Below are 18,328 nucleotides of genomic sequence, written 5' to 3'. Positions count from 1 at the left end.
GAGAAAATACAAAGTGATATCAAGCAGAGAACAATACAAGTAGTGCTACCATACAAGATCTGTTAATTGAGTTCCAGAAGACGCAAAGTGCGCAGAGTAGAGGTGTAAGTGCCAGAGTAAATTATTATTTTTTTTAAAGTCTCTTTTTTTTTTTTTTTTTTTATGAGTTGGTTAGGTGCTCACGGAAGATGTGGGTCTTTAGCTGTTTTTTGAAGATGGTGATAGATTCTGCGATCCAGATTGAGGTTGGAAGTTCATTCCACCACTGAGGAACAGTTAGTTTGAATGTTCTTGAAAGGGACCTTGAGCCTAAGTAAGTAAATGGTAAATGGCACACATATATATATATAGTGCTTTTATCCAAAGTGCTTTACACTGTGTCTCATTCACCCATTCACACACCAATGGTAGCAGAGCTGCCATGCAAGGCACTAACTTGCCATCGGGAGCAACTTGGGGTTCAGCGTCTTGCCCAAGGACACTTAGGCATGTGGAGTCATCCGGGCCGGGAATCGAACCACCAACCCTATGATTAGTGGACAACCCGCTCTACCACCTGCGCCACAGCCTCCCACAGGGAAGGTACTACTAAGCGTTGGTCGTTGATTGATCGCAGATTACATGAGGGAACGTAAGCCTTCAGGAGAGAGTTGAGGTAGGAGGGTTCTGTTCCAGACAAGATCTTGTAGGTGAGCATCATGGCCTTGAATTTGATGCAGGCGGCTACAGGAAGCCAGTGGAGGGAGATGAAGTGGGGTGTGACATGGGTTCTCTTGGGCTGGTTGAAGACGAGGTGTGCTGCTGCATTCTGAATCATTTGAAGGGGTTTGATGGAGCTTACCGGGAGGCCCAAGAGTAGTGAGTTGCAGTAGTCCTGTTGAGATAACAAGTGCCTGGACTAGTATCTGTGTAGCCTGTTCGGTGAGGTAGGGTCTGATTTTCTTGATGTTGTACAGGATGAACCTACAGGACCATGCAGTTGTTGAGATGTGGTCTGTAGAGGTCAAGCTGTCATCGAGAATCACCCCAAGGTTCCTGGCCATCCTGGTTGGCTTGAGTGTGGTTGAGCTGAGCTGTACAGTGAGGTTGTGGTTGATTGAGGGACAGGCTGGGATGACGAGAAGCTCAGATTTTGCCAGGTTGAGGTTAAGATGGTATTCCCTCATCTAGACCGAGATGTCTGACAGGAAAGCAGAGATATGTCCAGAGACAGATGGATCGTCAGGCTGGAAGAACAAATAGAGCTGGGTGTCATCAGCATAGCAATGATATGAGAAGCCATGAGACTCAATCACCTGCCCTAGAGATGTAGTGTAGATAGAAAAGAGCAATGGACCCAGAACTGACCCTGTGGAACACCAGTTTTGAGTTGCTGAGTTTCAGAAATACCTCCCTTTCATAATACCTTGAAGGATCTGTCTGAGAGATAGGATTCTACCCAGCGCAGAACCGTTCCGGTGATGCCCAGGCTGGAGAGAGTTGACAGGAGGATCTGATGGTTCACAGTGTCGAAAGCAGCAGAGAGGTCGAGTAGGATGAGGACAGATGATCTAGAGGTTGCTCTTGCTAGTTGTAAGGCTTCAGTGACAGAAAGCAGAGCAGTCTCCGTGGAGTGGTTGCTTTTGAAGCCAGACTGCCTGGTGTCCAGGAGGTTGTTCTGTGTGAGAAAATTGGAGAGTTGTTTAAAAATGGCTCTAACAAGAGTTTTGGAAAGAAAAGGGAGGAGGGAAACAGGTCTGTAGTTGTCAACCACAGCAGGGTTGAGTGATGTTTTTTTTAAGCAGTGGGGTAACCCTGGCCTGCTTAAATGGCATGTCTGGGGTTGAGAACTGGTTCCTGATTGATGTAACCTTGTTGGAAAAGAAAGTTGCAAAGTCATATGCAGTGAGAGATGTAGGGGAAGGGGGAGGAGGGGGACAGAGAAGAGAAGAAAAGGTTTTGAAGAGAGTGTGGGTGTTGGGAGAACTGCCAATCTTATCTTGGTAGTATGTGGCTTCAGCAGTGGGGATGCTATTAGAAAAAGAGGAGAGAAGTGTTTGGTAATTGGTTAGATCAGTTGGATTGTTGGATTTACGCCATTTCCTTTCAGATGCTCTTAGTTTGGCCCGGTTGTTATGCAGAGCTTCTGATAGCCAAGGGCTAGAGGGTGTTGTGCGAGCAGGTCTGGAAGTTAGGGGGCAGATGCTGTCAAGAGAAGATGTTAGGGTGGAACATAGCATGTCGGTTGCAGTGTTTAAGTCAAGCGAGGAGAGGTGGCTATCAGAGGGAAGAAAGGTTGTGACAACAGAGGAGAAATGTGAGGGGGAAAGGGAGCGATGATTGCAATGAAAAGAGGTATAGAGTGGAGACATTGAAGCGGGTGAGGGGAGAGAAATAGAGAACTGGATAAAGAAATGGTCAGAGGTGTGGAGAGGAGAAATGAGAAGATTGTGTGTGGTGCAGTTACGTGTGAGGATGAGGTCGAGCTGTTTGCTGGCTTTGTGGATTGCTGGTGTGGTGAACTGCTCAAGGTCAAATGTGGGAAGAAGACCAAAAAAGTCAGCTGCATGTGGCTTGTCTAGATGAATGTTGAAGTCACCAAGGACCACAAGAGGAGTTCCATCATCTGGGATGGTGGACAGTAGCGTGTCAAATTCACCGATGAACTTCCCCAGTTGACCTGGAGGATGGTAAACAGCAAGAAAGTGCATTTTGATGGGGTCAGTGACTGTAACAGCATGAAATTCAAAGGAAGTTTAGGAGCAAGAGGGAGAAAGACTGGTAAATTTCCATGTTTTGGAGAGAAGCAAACTTGTACCACCCCCTCGTCTGTTTGGACGTGAGGCATGGGAGAAGTTGAAGTTGGAGGCTAGGGCAGCGGGTGTGGCAGTGTTCTTAGCATGGATCCAGGTCTCAGTCAGAGCCAGCACACTGAGGTTGGAGTGGGTTGCAAAGGCAGGAATAAAATCTGCCTTGTTGACAGCAGATTGGCAGTTCCAAAGTCCGATAGAGAAGGAGCGGGAATCTGCAGAGACCACATTTCAGAAAGTGTAGGTTGTCCAAGTTGCGTACTTTTCTGGGAGTATGCCGTGGTCTGCGCCTGTGCCAAATAACAGGGGTAAACTGATGACAGATGTTAGTGTTAGTACCTGTGTAAACAGGTAAACAGCAAGAGGAATAAAGGGGGAAAAAGAAAGTATACTTAGCAGCGCGAGTGGTGTCTTGTCGGTGTCCTTGCTCGGTGGACTCGTGCAGGTAGACTCACAGGTCTTTACACGAGCTGTCTTCACACGACAAGGGCTGACACTTCCGCCTCAGCGTTCCTTAATTCTTAAATACTGTGGTGCTTCACAGCTGCGCACGCCTCTTTAATTAGCAAAACAAAGAGTAGTCACCTGAACGAGCGACTCCCGACCGAAACCGAATATGAATACCAGAATTAGATTTAATCTAGCAACGTGTACACAGCTCGTAGCAACAAGGAAGCACAGTTACAGCTTCTATCTTACAATCAGTGCTAGAACTAGTTTCAACTAAAAAATCCAGAAACACTTACCAGTTACTGTTCGCCTGGGTGAATAATCGCTTGAGGTGCATGAGGTTCTCAGCAATACACACAAACAGGAACTTGGAGGTCTTTACTGTGCTCATGGTGATGCTGTTGATGTGTGGTGGAGAAGTTGCAATATCATATTTATCTCTCCCTACTCCTTTGCACCACTCTTTAGAGAAAATATGGAAAGACCAAAATCTCCTGAAACAAGCTGTGTGTCCTTTAAGAGTGACCAGTCCATACCACGCTTTATCAGCTTTAAAGAAGAAACAGCTTCTCGGGACAGGTATTCACTTCTCTTCCTGTTGCTCATCATAAACCCCATCTTCAGATACATCTTTAGAGGTAGCGCCACAGGCTGGAATTACTCACGTTTTTTTATTTAGGCTGTAAGTGTAGACGTGAAAAAAATAAACTCAAAAGAAACAAACTCAAGTGCTTTCTCTACTCTTAGTCACACTGAAAAGATCTCACACAATGGTACCAGGTCACAAATAAGCTTTCAATCTCAGTGAAGAATCATCCACTAGCCAAGTTCCCACATACAGAGCATTTTTTTATTACATACAAAAATAATTCATTATTCACAGTACTTTCCAGAGGAGGGCAAGCTAATCATGGATGTCTGATATTACAAAAAATAAATAAATAAATAAATAAACTTCATTATAAGGTGGTTTGTAAATGATCCTATGATGAACCATAAGTTATTGGTATAACATTGGTGTATTACTCATTTGGTTTGTAGGACACCTTTTTCTCTTTCTCGCCCAGTTTCTATTTTGGTGGCCAGAAATGAACTTTCCTACACTGAAGTGATTGGATCAATACAGCAGGAGGTGTCATTTGGATGTGAAATCTGTTGGTACAGTGGGATTTTCAAACCCATATTAGTCCAAGATTTTAAAGATGTTAAATGTTCCTGGGGACATTTCTTGCCTCACCCACTTCAGTATAATAAGACAACTTTACCTTTGATTATAAACTAATTAAACATCTATTAACAAGCAGTTAAAACATACAACTCCGATTGAACTACTAACAAATCAAAGATTTAACGTCCTTTTCACAAGGAACATCTGTTAAGAGCATGTTAATCATCTTTGATAGTTAGATTGGATGAGAAAATAGTGCAAAGAATATAGTGCAATATAGAGATGAAGTATAAGTCCTAACAGTTTAAGTGTAGACATGAAAAAAATCTGATCTTTATTGGTTTTAATCTAGATTTAATAATAGCTACATTGGTGACACATCTAACATCTTCTGGGATCTGATTCCAGATTTGAACAGCTTAAAAGCTAAATGCTGCTTCACAGTGTTTAGTTTGGACTCAGATTTATTGACTAGAAGCCAGAGGCGGGTAGAGAAGCAAAAAAAAAAAGGGCAGATTTAGATTTCAGACTTGGACTTTCGTATACTCTGATGATGTTTTGCCAGGCTTTCTGTCTAGGTAGGTCACATTGAGAATATGCATGAGGTTCTCGGCAATTTGCACACAGAGGAACTTGGAGGTCTTTACTGCGCTCATGGTGGTGCTGTTGATGTGTGGTGGAGAATGATCACCACAAATCCTCCTGAAGTCAACAACCATTTGATAAACAAGTTTGCTATATCATATTTCTCTCTCCCTACTCCTTTACACCACTCTTTAGAGAAAATGAGGAAAGACCAAAATCTCCTGAAACCAGCTGTGTGTCCTTTAAGAGTGACCAGTCCATACCACGCTTTATCAGCTTTAAAGAAGAAACAGCTTCTCAGGACAGGTATTCACTTCTCTTCCTGTTGCTCATCATAAACCCCATCTTCAGATACATCTTTAGAGGTAGCATCACAGGCTGGAATTACTCTCGTTTTTTGTTTAGGCTGTAATTACAGTGCAAAGAATATAGTGCAATATAGAGATGACGTATAAGTCCTAACAGTTTAAATGTAGACGTGAAAAAAAAAATCTTATCTTTATTGGTTTTAATCTAGATTTAATACTAGCTACATTGGTGGCACATCTAACATCTTCTGTGATCTGATTCCAGATTTGAACAGCTTAAAAGCTAAATGCTGCTTCACAGTGTTTAGTTTGGACTCTGATTTCTTGACTAGAAGCCAGAGGTGGATAGAGAAGCCAAAAAAAGGCCAGATTTAGATTTCAGATTTCACACTTGGACTTTCATTTACTCTGGTGATGTTCTCTCCTTTTCAGTATGTCAGCTCAATAAGTTACAGTTTTCTTACCCGACAGTGATGTAGCTGATCAGGATGGTGTCTCTGTACACCCTGTAGAATATAGTGAGGAAGGAAAGGGGGAGTTTTCACCAGGCTTTCTGTCTAGGTAGGACACATTGAGAATATGCATGAGGTTCTCAGCAATTCGCATACAAAGGAACCGTCTCTAAAGTTACATTCGACATCAGTATACACATTTCTAACTTCAATAGCATTTGAAGGGAATGACTTACAGTCATGAAACCAACTGTATAGTATTCATTTAGGTGTCAGCTATAACGCACACCTTTTTTTAAAATCAAAAATCTAAAAGGTTTAGATATGATTTGACAGATTATTTTATTAAATATCAAAAATCTAAAAGGTGTGCATCATACCTGATACCCACAGGAACACTTTCCAGTTGGTATTTGTGACTGTAAGTCATTCTCTTCAAATGCTATTGAGCTTTAAACTATGGTATATTTTGTGTATGTGTCCATATGGTATAAAAACATCACAATGTTTAGATATGATTTGACAGTTTATTTAATTAAATATCAAAAATCTAAAAGGTGTGCATTATAGCTGACACCTAGATGAATACTATACAGTTGGTTTTATGACTGTAAGTCATTCCCTTCAAACGCTATTGAAGTTAGAAATGTGTACCAATATGTAACTTTAGAGACGGTCCCTTAATTTGCACATATCTGCGAATATCGAATGTCCAATGTCAAGCCAACTTCATGCCAGTCCGCTAGGTTCATCTTCTCTTATGGCTTGTCTGCACAATCCCACCACTAAGGGCCAGACAAGAGTAACATGTTACAACAGTATACGCAATCCATTGCTCTTCCTGTGAGACCCGGATGTGAAGACTTGAATTTTAAGACCTGAATTTTTGCAGCCTGAATTTGTGAGGTTGAAAAAGAATGTGTTGAATTATTACCTGACGAATAATGAAGATGGTATTTTAACAACTCAATATTTGAGAACCATATTTTAGGAAGGTGAATGTGTGTGCATTGAATTTTGAATGCTGGATTTTTGTTTTCAATCAAAATAGACAATCCTGAATTGCACTGAATTGCAGAGGAAACTAATTAAAGCATTGACATTGCTGTTTTTCCCAATTTGTGTCAAATTGCTGGGCAGAAAAATTCAAGTATTGTTATTGCTATGTTTTTATACAATTTATGCAATTCAACATGCATTTTTGCCTTGAGCACGTTTGGCACTGTTATACTTCCATAGAGGTCTACTGTGCTCATGGTGGTGCTGTTGATGTGTGGTGGAGAATGATCACCACAAATCCTCCTGAAGTCAACAACCATTTGATAAACAAGTTGCAATATCATATTTCTCTCTCCCTACTCCTTTATACCACGCTTTAGAAACAACAAGGAAAGACCAAAATCTCCTGAAACCAGCTGTGTGTCCTTTAAGAGTGACCAGTCCATACCACGCATTATCAGCTTTAAAGAAGAAACAGCTTCTCGGGACAGGTATTCACTTCTCTTCCTGTTGCTCATCATAAACCCCATCTTCAGATACATCTTTAGAGGTAGCGCCACAGGCTGGAATTAATCACGTTTTTTTATTTAGGCTGTAAGTGTAGACATGTGAAAAAAATAAACTCAAAAGAAACAAACTCAAGTGCTTTCTCTACTCTTAGTCACACTGAAAAGATCTCACACAATGGTACCAGGTCACAAATAAGCTTTCAATCTCAGTGAAGAATCATCCACTAGCCAAGTTCCCACATACAGAGCATTTTTTTATTATATACAAAAATAATTCATTATTCACAGTACTTTCCAGAGGAGGGCAAGCTAATCATGGATGTCTGATATTACAAAAAAAAAAAAAATAAATAATTAAACTTCATTATAAGGTGGTTTGTAAATGATCCTATGATGAACCATAAGTTATTGGTATAACATTGGTGTATTACTCATTTGGTTTGTAGGACACCTTTTTCTCTTTCTCGCCCAGTTTCTATTTTGGTGGCCAGAAATGAACTTTCCTACACTGAAGTGATTGGATCAATACAGCAGGAGGTGTCATTTGGATGTGAAATCTGTTGGTACAGTGGGATTTTCAAACCCATATTAGTCCAAGATTTTAAAGATGTTAAATGTTCCTGGGGACATTTCTTGCCTCACCCACTTCAGTATAATAAGACAACTTTACCTTTGATTATAAACTAATTAAACATCTATTAACAAGCAGTTAAAACATACAACTCCGATTGAACTACTAACAAATCAAAGATTTAACGTCCTTTTCACAAGGAACATCTGTTAAGAGCATGTTAATCATCTTTGATGGTTAGATTGGATGAGAAAATAGTGCAAAGAATATAGTGCAATATAGAGATGAAGTATAAGTCCTAACAGTTTAAGTGTAGACATGAAAAAAATCTGATCTTTATTGGTTTTAATCTAGATTTAATAATAGCTACATTGGTGACACATCTAACATCTTCTGGGATCTGATTCCAGATTTGAACAGCTTAAAAGCTAAATGCTGCTTCACAGTGTTTAGTTTGGACTCAGATTTATTGACTAGAAGCCAGAGGCGGGTAGAGAAGCAAAAAAAAAAAGGGCAGATTTAGATTTCAGACTTGGACTTTCGTATACTCTGATGATGTTTTGCCAGGCTTTCTGTCTAGGTAGGTCACATTGAGAATATGCATGAGGTTCTCGGCAATTTGCACACAGAGGAACTTGGAGGTCTTTACTGCGCTCATGGTGGTGCTGTTGATGTGTGGTGGAGAATGATCACCACAAATCCTCCTGAAGTCAACAACCATTTGATAAAAAAGTTTGCTATATCATATTTCTCTCTCCCTACTCCTTTACACCACTCTTTAGAGAAAATGAGGAAAGACCAAAATCTCCTGAAACCAGCTGTGTGTCCTTTAAGAGTGACCAGTCCATACCACGCTTTATCAACTTTAAAGAAGAAACAGCTTCTCAGGACAGGTATTCACTTCTCTTCCTGTTGCTCATCATAAACCCCATCTTCAGATACATCTTTAGAGGTAGCATCACAGGCTGGAATTACTCTCGTTTTTTGTTTAGGCTGTAATTACAGTGCAAAGAATATAGTGCAATATAGAGATGACGTATAAGTCCTAACAGTTTAAATGTAGACGTGAAAAAAAAAATCTTATCTTTATTGGTTTTAATCTAGATTTAATACTAGCTACATTGGTGGCACATCTAACATCTTCTGTGATCTGATTCCAGATTTGAACAGCTTAAAAGCTAAATGCTGCTTCACAGTGTTTAGTTTGGACTCTGATTTCTTGACTAGAAGCCAGAGGTGGATAGAGAAGCCAAAAAAAGGCCAGATTTAGATTTCAGATTTCACACTTGGACTTTCATTTACTCTGGTGATGTTCTCTCCTTTTCAGTATGTCAGCTCAATAAGTTACAGTTTTCTTACCCGACAGTGATGTAGCTGATCAGGATGGTGTCTCTGTACACCCTGTAGAATATAGTGAGGAAGGAAAGGGGGAGTTTTCACCAGGCTTTCTGTCTAGGTAGGACACATTGAGAATATGCATGAGGTTCTCAGCAATTCGCATACAAAGGAACCGTCTCTAAAGTTACATTCGACATCAGTATACACATTTCTAACTTCAATAGCATTTGAAGGGAATGACTTACAGTCATGAAACCAACTGTATAGTATTCATTTAGGTGTCAGCTATAACGCACACCTTTTTTTAAAATCAAAAATCTAAAAGGTTTAGATATGATTTGACAGATTATTTTATTAAATATCAAAAATCTAAAAGGTGTGCATCATACCTGATACCCACAGGAACACTTTCCAGTTGGTATTTGTGACTGTAAGTCATTCTCTTCAAATGCTATTGAGCTTTAAACTATGGTATATTTTGTGTATGTGTCCATATGGTATAAAAACATCACAATGTTTAGATATGATTTGACAGTTTATTTAATTAAATATCAAAAATCTAAAAGGTGTGCATTATAGCTGACACCTAGATGAATACTATACAGTTGGTTTTATGACTGTAAGTCATTCCCTTCAAACGCTATTGAAGTTAGAAATGTGTACCAATATGTAACTTTAGAGACGGTCCCTTAATTTGCACATATCTGCGAATATCGAATGTCCAATGTCAAGCCAACTTCATGCCAGTCCGCTAGGTTCATCTTCTCTTATGGCTTGTCTGCACAATCCCACCACTAAGGGCCAGACAAGAGTAACATGTTACAACAGTATACGCAATCCATTGCTCTTCCTGTGAGACCCGGATGTGAAGACTTGAATTTTAAGACCTGAATTTTTGCAGCCTGAATTTGTGAGGTTGAAAAAGAATGTGTTGAATTATTACCTGACGAATAATGAAGATGGTATTTTAACAACTCAATATTTGAGAACCATATTTTAGGAAGGTGAATGTGTGTGCATTGAATTTTGAATGCTGGATTTTTGTTTTCAATCAAAATAGACAATCCTGAATTGCACTGAATTGCAGAGGAAACTAATTAAAGCATTGACATTGCTGTTTTTCCCAATTTGTGTCAAATTGCTGGGCAGAAAAATTCAAGTATTGTTATTGCTATGTTTTTATACAATTTATGCAATTCAACATGCATTTTTGCCTTGAGCACGTTTGGCACTGTTATACTTCCATAGAGGTCTACTGTGCTCATGGTGGTGCTGTTGATGTGTGGTGGAGAATGATCACCACAAATCCTCCTGAAGTCAACAACCATTTGATAAACAAGTTGCAATATCATATTTCTCTCTCCCTACTCCTTTATACCACGCTTTAGAAACAACAAGGAAAGACCAAAATCTCCTGAAACCAGCTGTGTGTCCTTTAAGAGTGACCAGTCCATACCACGCATTATCAGCTTTAAAGAAGAAACAGCTTCTCGGGACAGGTATTCACTTCTCTTCCTGTTGCTCATCATAAACCCCATCTTCAGATACATCTTTAGAGGTAGCGCCACAGGCTGGAATTAATCACGTTTTTTTATTTAGGCTGTAAGTGTAGACATGTGAAAAAAATAAACTCAAAAGAAACAAACTCAAGTGCTTTCTCTACTCTTAGTCACACTGAAAAGATCTCACACAATGGTACCAGGTCACAAATAAGCTTTCAATCTCAGTGAAGAATCATCCACTAGCCAAGTTCCCACATACAGAGCATTTTTTTATTATATACAAAAATAATTCATTATTCACAGTACTTTCCAGAGGAGGGCAAGCTAATCATGGATGTCTGATATTACAAAAAAAAAATAAATAAATAATTAAACTTCATTATAAGGTGGTTTGTAAATGATCCTAGGCTGGAATTACTCACGTTTTTTGTTTAGTCTGTAATTATAGTGCAAAGAATATAGTGCAATATAGAGATGAAATATAAGTCCTAACAGTTTAAGTGTAGACATGTGAAAAAAAATAAACTCAAGTTAAGAAATAAACTCAAGTGCTTTCCCTACTCTTAGTCACACTGAAAAGATCTCACACAATGGTACCAGGTCACAAATAAGCTTTCAATCCCAGAGAAGAATCATCCACTAGCCAAGTTCCCACATACAGAGGTTGTTTTATTACATACATAAATAATTCATTATTCACAGTACTGTCCAGAGGAGGGAAAGCTAATCATGGATGTCTGATATTAAAAAAAAAAAAAGCTTACACTTAGCAAAATTGCAAGCCAAATAATTTATGTGCTAATTTTATTTATCACATTTATATAAAATGAATTTATTAATGTGTTCTGTTTTCATAGGTTGTTGAGAATCCCCATCACTTTTTTGTTTATTTTTGAAAGAAAACACAAATAAGTCACTCCGTTATAATTACACTATCTGGCTAAAAGTTTGTGGACCCCTGATCGTCACACCCATATGAACTTGCTGAAAATCCCAATCCAGATTTAATCCACCTTTGCTGTTATAATAAGGTCGACTCTTTTGCAGAGTGTTTCCACTAGATTTTGGGGCGTGGCTGTGGGGATTTGTGTTCATTCAGCTACTAGAAATTAGTGGGGTTGAGTTGAGGGCTCTGTGCAGGACACTCAAGTTTTTCCACCTTCTTCCAACCTTAACACACCATGTCTTCATTGAGCTTAGTGAACCTGCTGGAACAGGTTTGAGCCTCTTAGTTCCAGTGAAGGGAAACTGTAACACTACAGCATACAGAGACGTTCTGTACAATTGTGTGCTTCAGACATTGTGGCACTTTGGGGAAGATCCACATATGGGTGTGATGGTCAGGTGACCACATATTTTGGCCAAATATAGTACAGAATATACTGATTATTGGTATTTATTTGACATTATTAGTCAGCCAGGTTGTTTCAATATTGGTACAGTTACAGTGTAATATGGAAACTCATTCTCTCCTTTTAGGCAAAATTCCTCCCCAGATAGACAGCTAAAGAATACACCTAGCACTGACAAAACAACAGGGATACACGCCAAGGAAAGGTATCATTTTTTCTCATTTACTACTGTTATTTGTCATTCTTAATTAATAATAATAAAATGTTTTATTTTGACTGCAGAAATCATTGTGAGTCTGAAGCTACTGTGAAAACTGCCAAATTAGAAAAGAAGATTACAGACTTTCTCTACAACATCTTCAATGTAAGACTTAAATCATCTTTGTTAATGCTTCCCATGATGTCCACCATTACACCTTTTCAGAAAACATTTAGGGTTATTTATTTCAGATAAGTATAAAAAAGACATTTGTCTAGTTTGATGATGAAAATTAGAACAAATGGACTGATAAAATAGTGTGCTAGTCTCACATGTACAGAACAAACGAATCCAAAAATACAAGTTGCTTAGCTGTAAAGTCCCTAAAATGGAAGGGAATCCAGATCACTAGATTAATTCTAAATGGCACCTCAATTATGCGGAGTGGCTTCTGTGGCAAGTAGTATACATCGGCATCAATAAAGGGATAAAATTATAGTCATTAATTAGGTGGGCTGGGAGCATGGTATCCACAATCCACAGTCTTGGATTGTGGGAGCACCAAGCGCGTTGACGTCCCTTGGTTCAATGCAGGGTAATATAGCAGGCCATTTTTGGTAAGGAAATATTTGGTAGAAAGAAACTTGTCTGGTTACTCTCAAGATTTCTTTTCATATCGTCTCAGGGAGTTTTTCCTTGCCTCCTATGCCTCTGGCTTATTTATTAGGGACAAATTTATGAATTTAAATGTATACCCTTTATTTATATATTTCTCTAAAGCTGCTTTGTGACAATTTCCATTGTTAAATGCACTATACAAATAAAACTGAATGGAACTGAATTGAACTCTGGGAATTGCATGTCCAGTATGACTGAAGAGACTTTATAATTGCTGGCTTGTCTACCAGCCACTGAGAGTTCTCAAGAGTCCTGACACAGGTTGGTGATGTGTTGGGATGGGCCAGTGTAATGATTTCCTCCACAATTTGATCCGAGATGAAGCAAATACATTTGTACGGGAAGTCCCTGCATTATAAAACCAAGCTTTGTGGGAATGGTTTAAATTAGGTGCAATCCTACACCGAAATTCAAGCCCTGGGAGGGATTGACGTCTAATAGTAAACAATCTGAAATCTGCATTAAAGCTAAGAATGTAAAGATGAAGTTTAATTGGTTATGTAACGTTGGATAGAACAGTTGTCCAGTCACTGTATCAGCTCACAGCAGGCACATACTGTGCAATAATTAGTGAATGTTTTGTATAGAAATGAAAAAGGTCGCACCACAATGGTGTCACAAAATTTATACTAATGTGCTAATAAACCAGAGGTCGATAGAGCAGCCAGAAAATTTACTAAGTACAATTAAAGCTACTTATAAAAATACTTTATAAGTATAATAAAAATTACTCAACTAACAGTAAAAGTAACAATGTTAATAATTACTTAGTAAGTAGAAACAATATGGTATGACTATAAAAATGTTATAATTATTGCTACATTACCAACCCAAAACATTTTTGTACCATGTCATGGAAATTTAGACAAACACCAGTAGACTCGTCCTCTCAGGTGAAGAAGTTTATTTCCAGAAAGTCCGAATAAAGGAAGAAGAATGAGCTCTGAGGCGCTTGTGCTGAACATGTATTATACATATGAAGCTTCTATGTACCGATAAGAAGCAGTTTGAGGCAGTTTAAACAGGCTTTAAACAGGCAGTTTAAACAGTCTTAGCAAATCTACAGAGGAAATCTGAACAGAAAAACATGTTTGTGTCTCTGTATGCAGATAAACATTCTGTACTGATCCAAACAGAACAAGAACAGAACTATTACAAAGTAAAAAATAATGATTTCCCTCACAACCACCACTGGGGGGTTTTGAGGCAGCACATAATGAGCAGTAATGTCCCCTCTTGAATACTGAAAACATGCAGTTATATGTTAGCTCTGTTGGCAAATGGTACATACTGTAAATAGCGTAGCTCATGGCAATCTCGCTCAGATTCGCACCAAAACAATCGAGGTGAATGAGGTGGCCCAATTGCAAACGAACCCTGGAACGGTTTGCTTGTGGTTAGTGTGCGGATTGTACACCGACATTCGCGGGGGTCCGTTTTTTTTTTTTCTTTCTCAGTTTGCCCAGATTGACTAGTTGGTGTAATGTAGATGCGTTCTTCAGTGACCCACTGTGCTGTATCCTTAAAACAGCACATGCACACAACACTTTAAATGCTATAATTCATACAGAGCTGTTCAGTGTAACGAATTTATGTAACAAATAGTGCCATGAATGCCTTAAAAAAGTAGTAGGTACTTTCTGAACTACTCCTCAATTTAGTCTTTTCTTGCCAGTAAAAAACTGCCTCTTCTCATAGGATAAGAACATGCAGGCTCATGAATAATTATGAGACACCTAAACATCACTGTAATACTAGAGTATATTTCCACGTCACTGCCTGTGACGTGTGACAGGGTGAGATTTTAAACCCAGAAGACGAAAATATCAGAAAAAAGCTAAAAATTAACCAGTTTTCTCCTACAATAAAAATTAATGGAAGCTAAGATTGTCTTTTATGATGTGCGATACAAACAGAAAATGTAGTTTAGTGTTTCATGAACTTTAAGTTTCAATTAATTAGCAACCTAAACTATACACTGATAAAATGGACATTCATGGGTCATGAGTTTTTGTATGACACCATCTCAGTGTCATTCCTATCTCAGTAAGTGATTCCTACCCACTTCATCACTGAGTGGATGATCATGAGAGAACACGCGCACATGTAGCTTAATGTTACTATAGTAAAAGACGTAACAGTATTTTATAAGCTTGATTCATTCATACTCAAGACTTAAAGTGACCCCAAGAAAATAGGTAAGCTTCATCGTAATCATTTCACAATAAACATTTCATTTTGATTAACTCTATGCTAGAGATACAACTATATTTGGATTATGACATTTATTTTCCAAGAAAAAGTCTTTTGAATGCTTTCGGTATCTACTGCGCTATCTCCATTGCATTCGGCAGATTGAGTGCATGACTGCGTGGTATTTCCCGTATTTACGTTGACATTTTCTTTTCATTTTTTGTGAAAACTTCAAGACAGCGCTACATCTTCTGACAGTAACAGAAGAACACCAACAAATATAGCAAAGTAAAAGTACATTTCTGTGATTGAAAATGAACTTGAGTAAGATTATAAGTATGGCCAGTTTAACCTACTCTTAAAAGTACATTTTTTTTTCAAAAAGTTACTCAAGTAAATGTATTATTCATCTCTGTAATAAACACATGATTTATGTCTAATTTAGTAAAAAACAAAACAAAACAAAAAAACCCCCCAAGTAATCCGACAAAATTCACAAAAGATCCAGAGAGGCTAAAAAGGCAGACAGCAGCACACAAAACAAAACAAAACAAAACAAAACAAAACCTTTGTAACAAAAGGCAAAGACTGTAGCTAGGCTCCTCACATGAGGAACATGAAGACTGAACAAAAACAAAAGAAAATGGAGGGTTTAAATAGGCTAACAAATCAACAACAGGTAAAAATAATAATAAAAGGTTAACAAGGTAAGCCAACAGAAAAGGCTGAATGTCTCTATCTAGTGTCCAAGGTCTACATTGTCCAAACTCCTAAGAGAATACATCCCTGTCTATTCTTTATGTACAGTACCTGCCTGCTGTGTTCAGAACTTAGTCATGAAGAATCAAATGAAATATTAAAATTTTCAAGGAAGACAAAAATAATTGGTCATGTTTATTATAAAATGATTCTGCATTTAACTTTCTCTGTGTTTTGTGAAGGATCTCGAAAATAAAATGACTGTATTTATAAAACATGAGCTGGAGATGTTTAAGAAATTTCTGAGAAAAGAAAACACAAAATATTATGGAGATGTGAGGGATGATCTGTGGAGTATTAAAGAAGCAACTCTTGATATGGCGTTATACTTTTTGAAGATGATGGATCACAGTGACCTTGCTGATGCACTCCAAGGTAAGAGATCACTAGACAGTAGCAAAGAGCACCTGAACTTTCTTAAGAGGTGAAAATATGTAACCCTTCATAATACTATCCCTAATTTCTCTACTTTTTTAACAGTATGACTAAATGTAGTAATGTAGTGTCTGTAATATTTCAGAACATAGTTATTTATTTAATTAATGTATTTGTCTTTCTTGTGTTTTATAATTATATAATTAGATGCGCTAATAGGAATCCAGCAGCGTGCACTCAAATCAAACCTGTCTAAGAAGTATAATCGTGTATGTGAAGGAATTGCAAAGCAAGGAGAGTCCAACATTCTTAACAAGATCTACACAGATCTGTACATCACAGCTGGTGGAAGTGGACAAATAAAAGAAGAACATGAGGTGAGACAAATTGAAAAACAAAAAACGAGTGTGAAAAATGAGAAAAGTCAGATGGAGCAAGAGGAACAAATTGAATGTAAGAACATGTTCGAACCGTTATCTGAAGAAGACAAACCCATCAGGACTGTGGTGACGCAGGGGGTCGCTGGCATCGGAAAATCCATCTGTGTGCAGAAGTTTGTTCTAGACTGGGCTGAAGGGAAAGAATATCAGGACATCAAGTTCATATTTCCACTGCCTTTCAGAGAGCTGAACCTGAAGGAGAAGAAAGTGCGCAGTTTGAGGGAAATCATCTATCATTTTTTCCCAGAAGCAAAAGGACTGAGATTCACAGATGGGTATAAAGTCATGTTCATCTTTGATGGCCTGGATGAGTGTCGACTTCCTCTGACTTTCCATGAAAATGTGAAGTGGACTGATGCATCAATGCCAGCTTCACTGGACACTATAGTGACAAACCTCATTGAAGGAAACCTGCTTCCGTCTGCTCTGATCTGGATAACCACTCGACCAGCAGCAGCTGCTAAGATCCCTGCTGAACATGTGGACCGGGTCACAGAGGTGCGTGGCTTCAATGATGTACAAAAGGTGGAATACTTCAGAAAGAAAATCAGCGATGAGAGTCTGGCCAACAGAATCATCGATCATATTAAAGGATCAAGAAGCCTCTTCATCTTGTGTCATATTCCGGTCTTCTGCTGGATTTCAGCTACTGTACTTGAGGGGATTTTGGGAGGAACAGACAGTGAAGACATTCCACAGACTCTGACGGAGATGTACACATGTTTTCTGATTTTTCAGACTGTACAGGGGGACAAGAAATACAATAGAAAGTGTGTCTCAGATATTCCGTGGGATAAAGAGGGAATTCTTTCACTGGGAAAGCTTGCCTTTAGTCACCTGGAAAAAAACAACTTGATATTCTATGCACAAGATCTAGACGACTGTGGAATTGACCCCAATAACATAAAGGTGTACTCAGGAGTGTGCACTCAGGAAACGGGCAGATTTCTAGGCACGGTTTTCAGCTTTGTGCATCTCAGCATTCAGGAGTTCATTGCTGCTTTATTTACATACATAAGTCTCCGAAATGAAAACAAGAATGTTTTTGAGCAACCAGAAGAGAGTAAAGAAACAAAAGAAATCGATTTGCTCAAGATTACAGTGGACAAGGCTTTGGAGAGTGAAAACGGACACTTGGATCTTTTCCTCCGCTTCCTTCTGGGCCTGTCATTGGAGTCTAATCAGAAGCTCATTCAAGGTCTGCTGACACACAGAGGAAGCAGCTCTGACTGTCAGAAGGACATAGTTGAGTACATCAAGTTCAAGTTTGAACACAGTCCATCTCCAGAGAGAACCATCAATCTGTTCTACTGTCTGAACGAGTTACTTGATGATTCACTAGTGAAAGAGATCCAAAGCTACATGAGCTCAGGACGTCTCTCTGAAGCTGAACTCTCACCTGCTCAGTGGTCTGCTCTGGTCTTTGTGTTGCTGACATCAGAGGAGGATCTGGAAGTGTTTGAGCTACAGAAGTTCATAAAGTCAGATGAATGCTTTAAGAGACTGCTACCAGTCGTCCAGGAAGCCACAAGAGTTCTGTAAGTAAAACCTGTTTCTCCATTCAGCTTATTGTGTCCCCATAAAGCTTGGCCATAGGTACACTGATGGCAGGAAACAATAATCAGTTGGCATAAACACCATGAACTTGACTTATAACTTGA

At 38.8% G+C, this 18,328-nt stretch overlaps 1 protein-coding gene across 8 annotated transcripts in view; it reads left to right on the top strand.

Moving 5' to 3' along the window:
- The window catches only part of LOC128607104 (protein NLRC5), a 252,983-nt gene that overhangs the window by 211,164 nt on the left and 23,491 nt on the right, over window positions 1–18,328 (top strand). For 2 of the 8 annotated variants that reach the window (XM_053623753.1, XM_053623752.1), the window contains exons 4-12: window positions 3,708–3,818; window positions 5,188–5,298; window positions 7,132–7,242; window positions 8,614–8,724; window positions 10,558–10,668; window positions 12,151–12,228; window positions 12,306–12,387; window positions 16,035–16,227; window positions 16,435–18,205. The exons of 2 other annotated variants lie outside the window; for them this stretch is intronic. In XM_053623753.1, coding sequence (XP_053479728.1) covers window positions 3,708–3,818; window positions 5,188–5,298; window positions 7,132–7,242; window positions 8,614–8,724; window positions 10,558–10,668; window positions 12,151–12,228; window positions 12,306–12,387; window positions 16,035–16,227; window positions 16,435–18,205 — 2,679 coding nt within the window. The remainder of the gene's footprint in view (window positions 1–3,707; window positions 3,819–5,187; window positions 5,299–7,131; window positions 7,243–8,613; window positions 8,725–10,557; window positions 10,669–12,150; window positions 12,229–12,305; window positions 12,388–16,034; window positions 16,228–16,434; window positions 18,206–18,328) is intronic. 4 more of the 8 variants (XM_053623755.1, XM_053623754.1, XM_053623756.1 and 1 more) reach the window with 3 other exon arrangements.

Source organism: Ictalurus furcatus, chromosome 4 (genome assembly GCF_023375685.1).
Source record: "Ictalurus furcatus strain D&B chromosome 4, Billie_1.0, whole genome shotgun sequence".
Lineage (NCBI taxonomy): Eukaryota > Metazoa > Chordata > Actinopteri > Siluriformes > Ictaluridae > Ictalurus > Ictalurus furcatus.
This window is presented reverse-complemented; position numbering and strand designations above follow the sequence as displayed.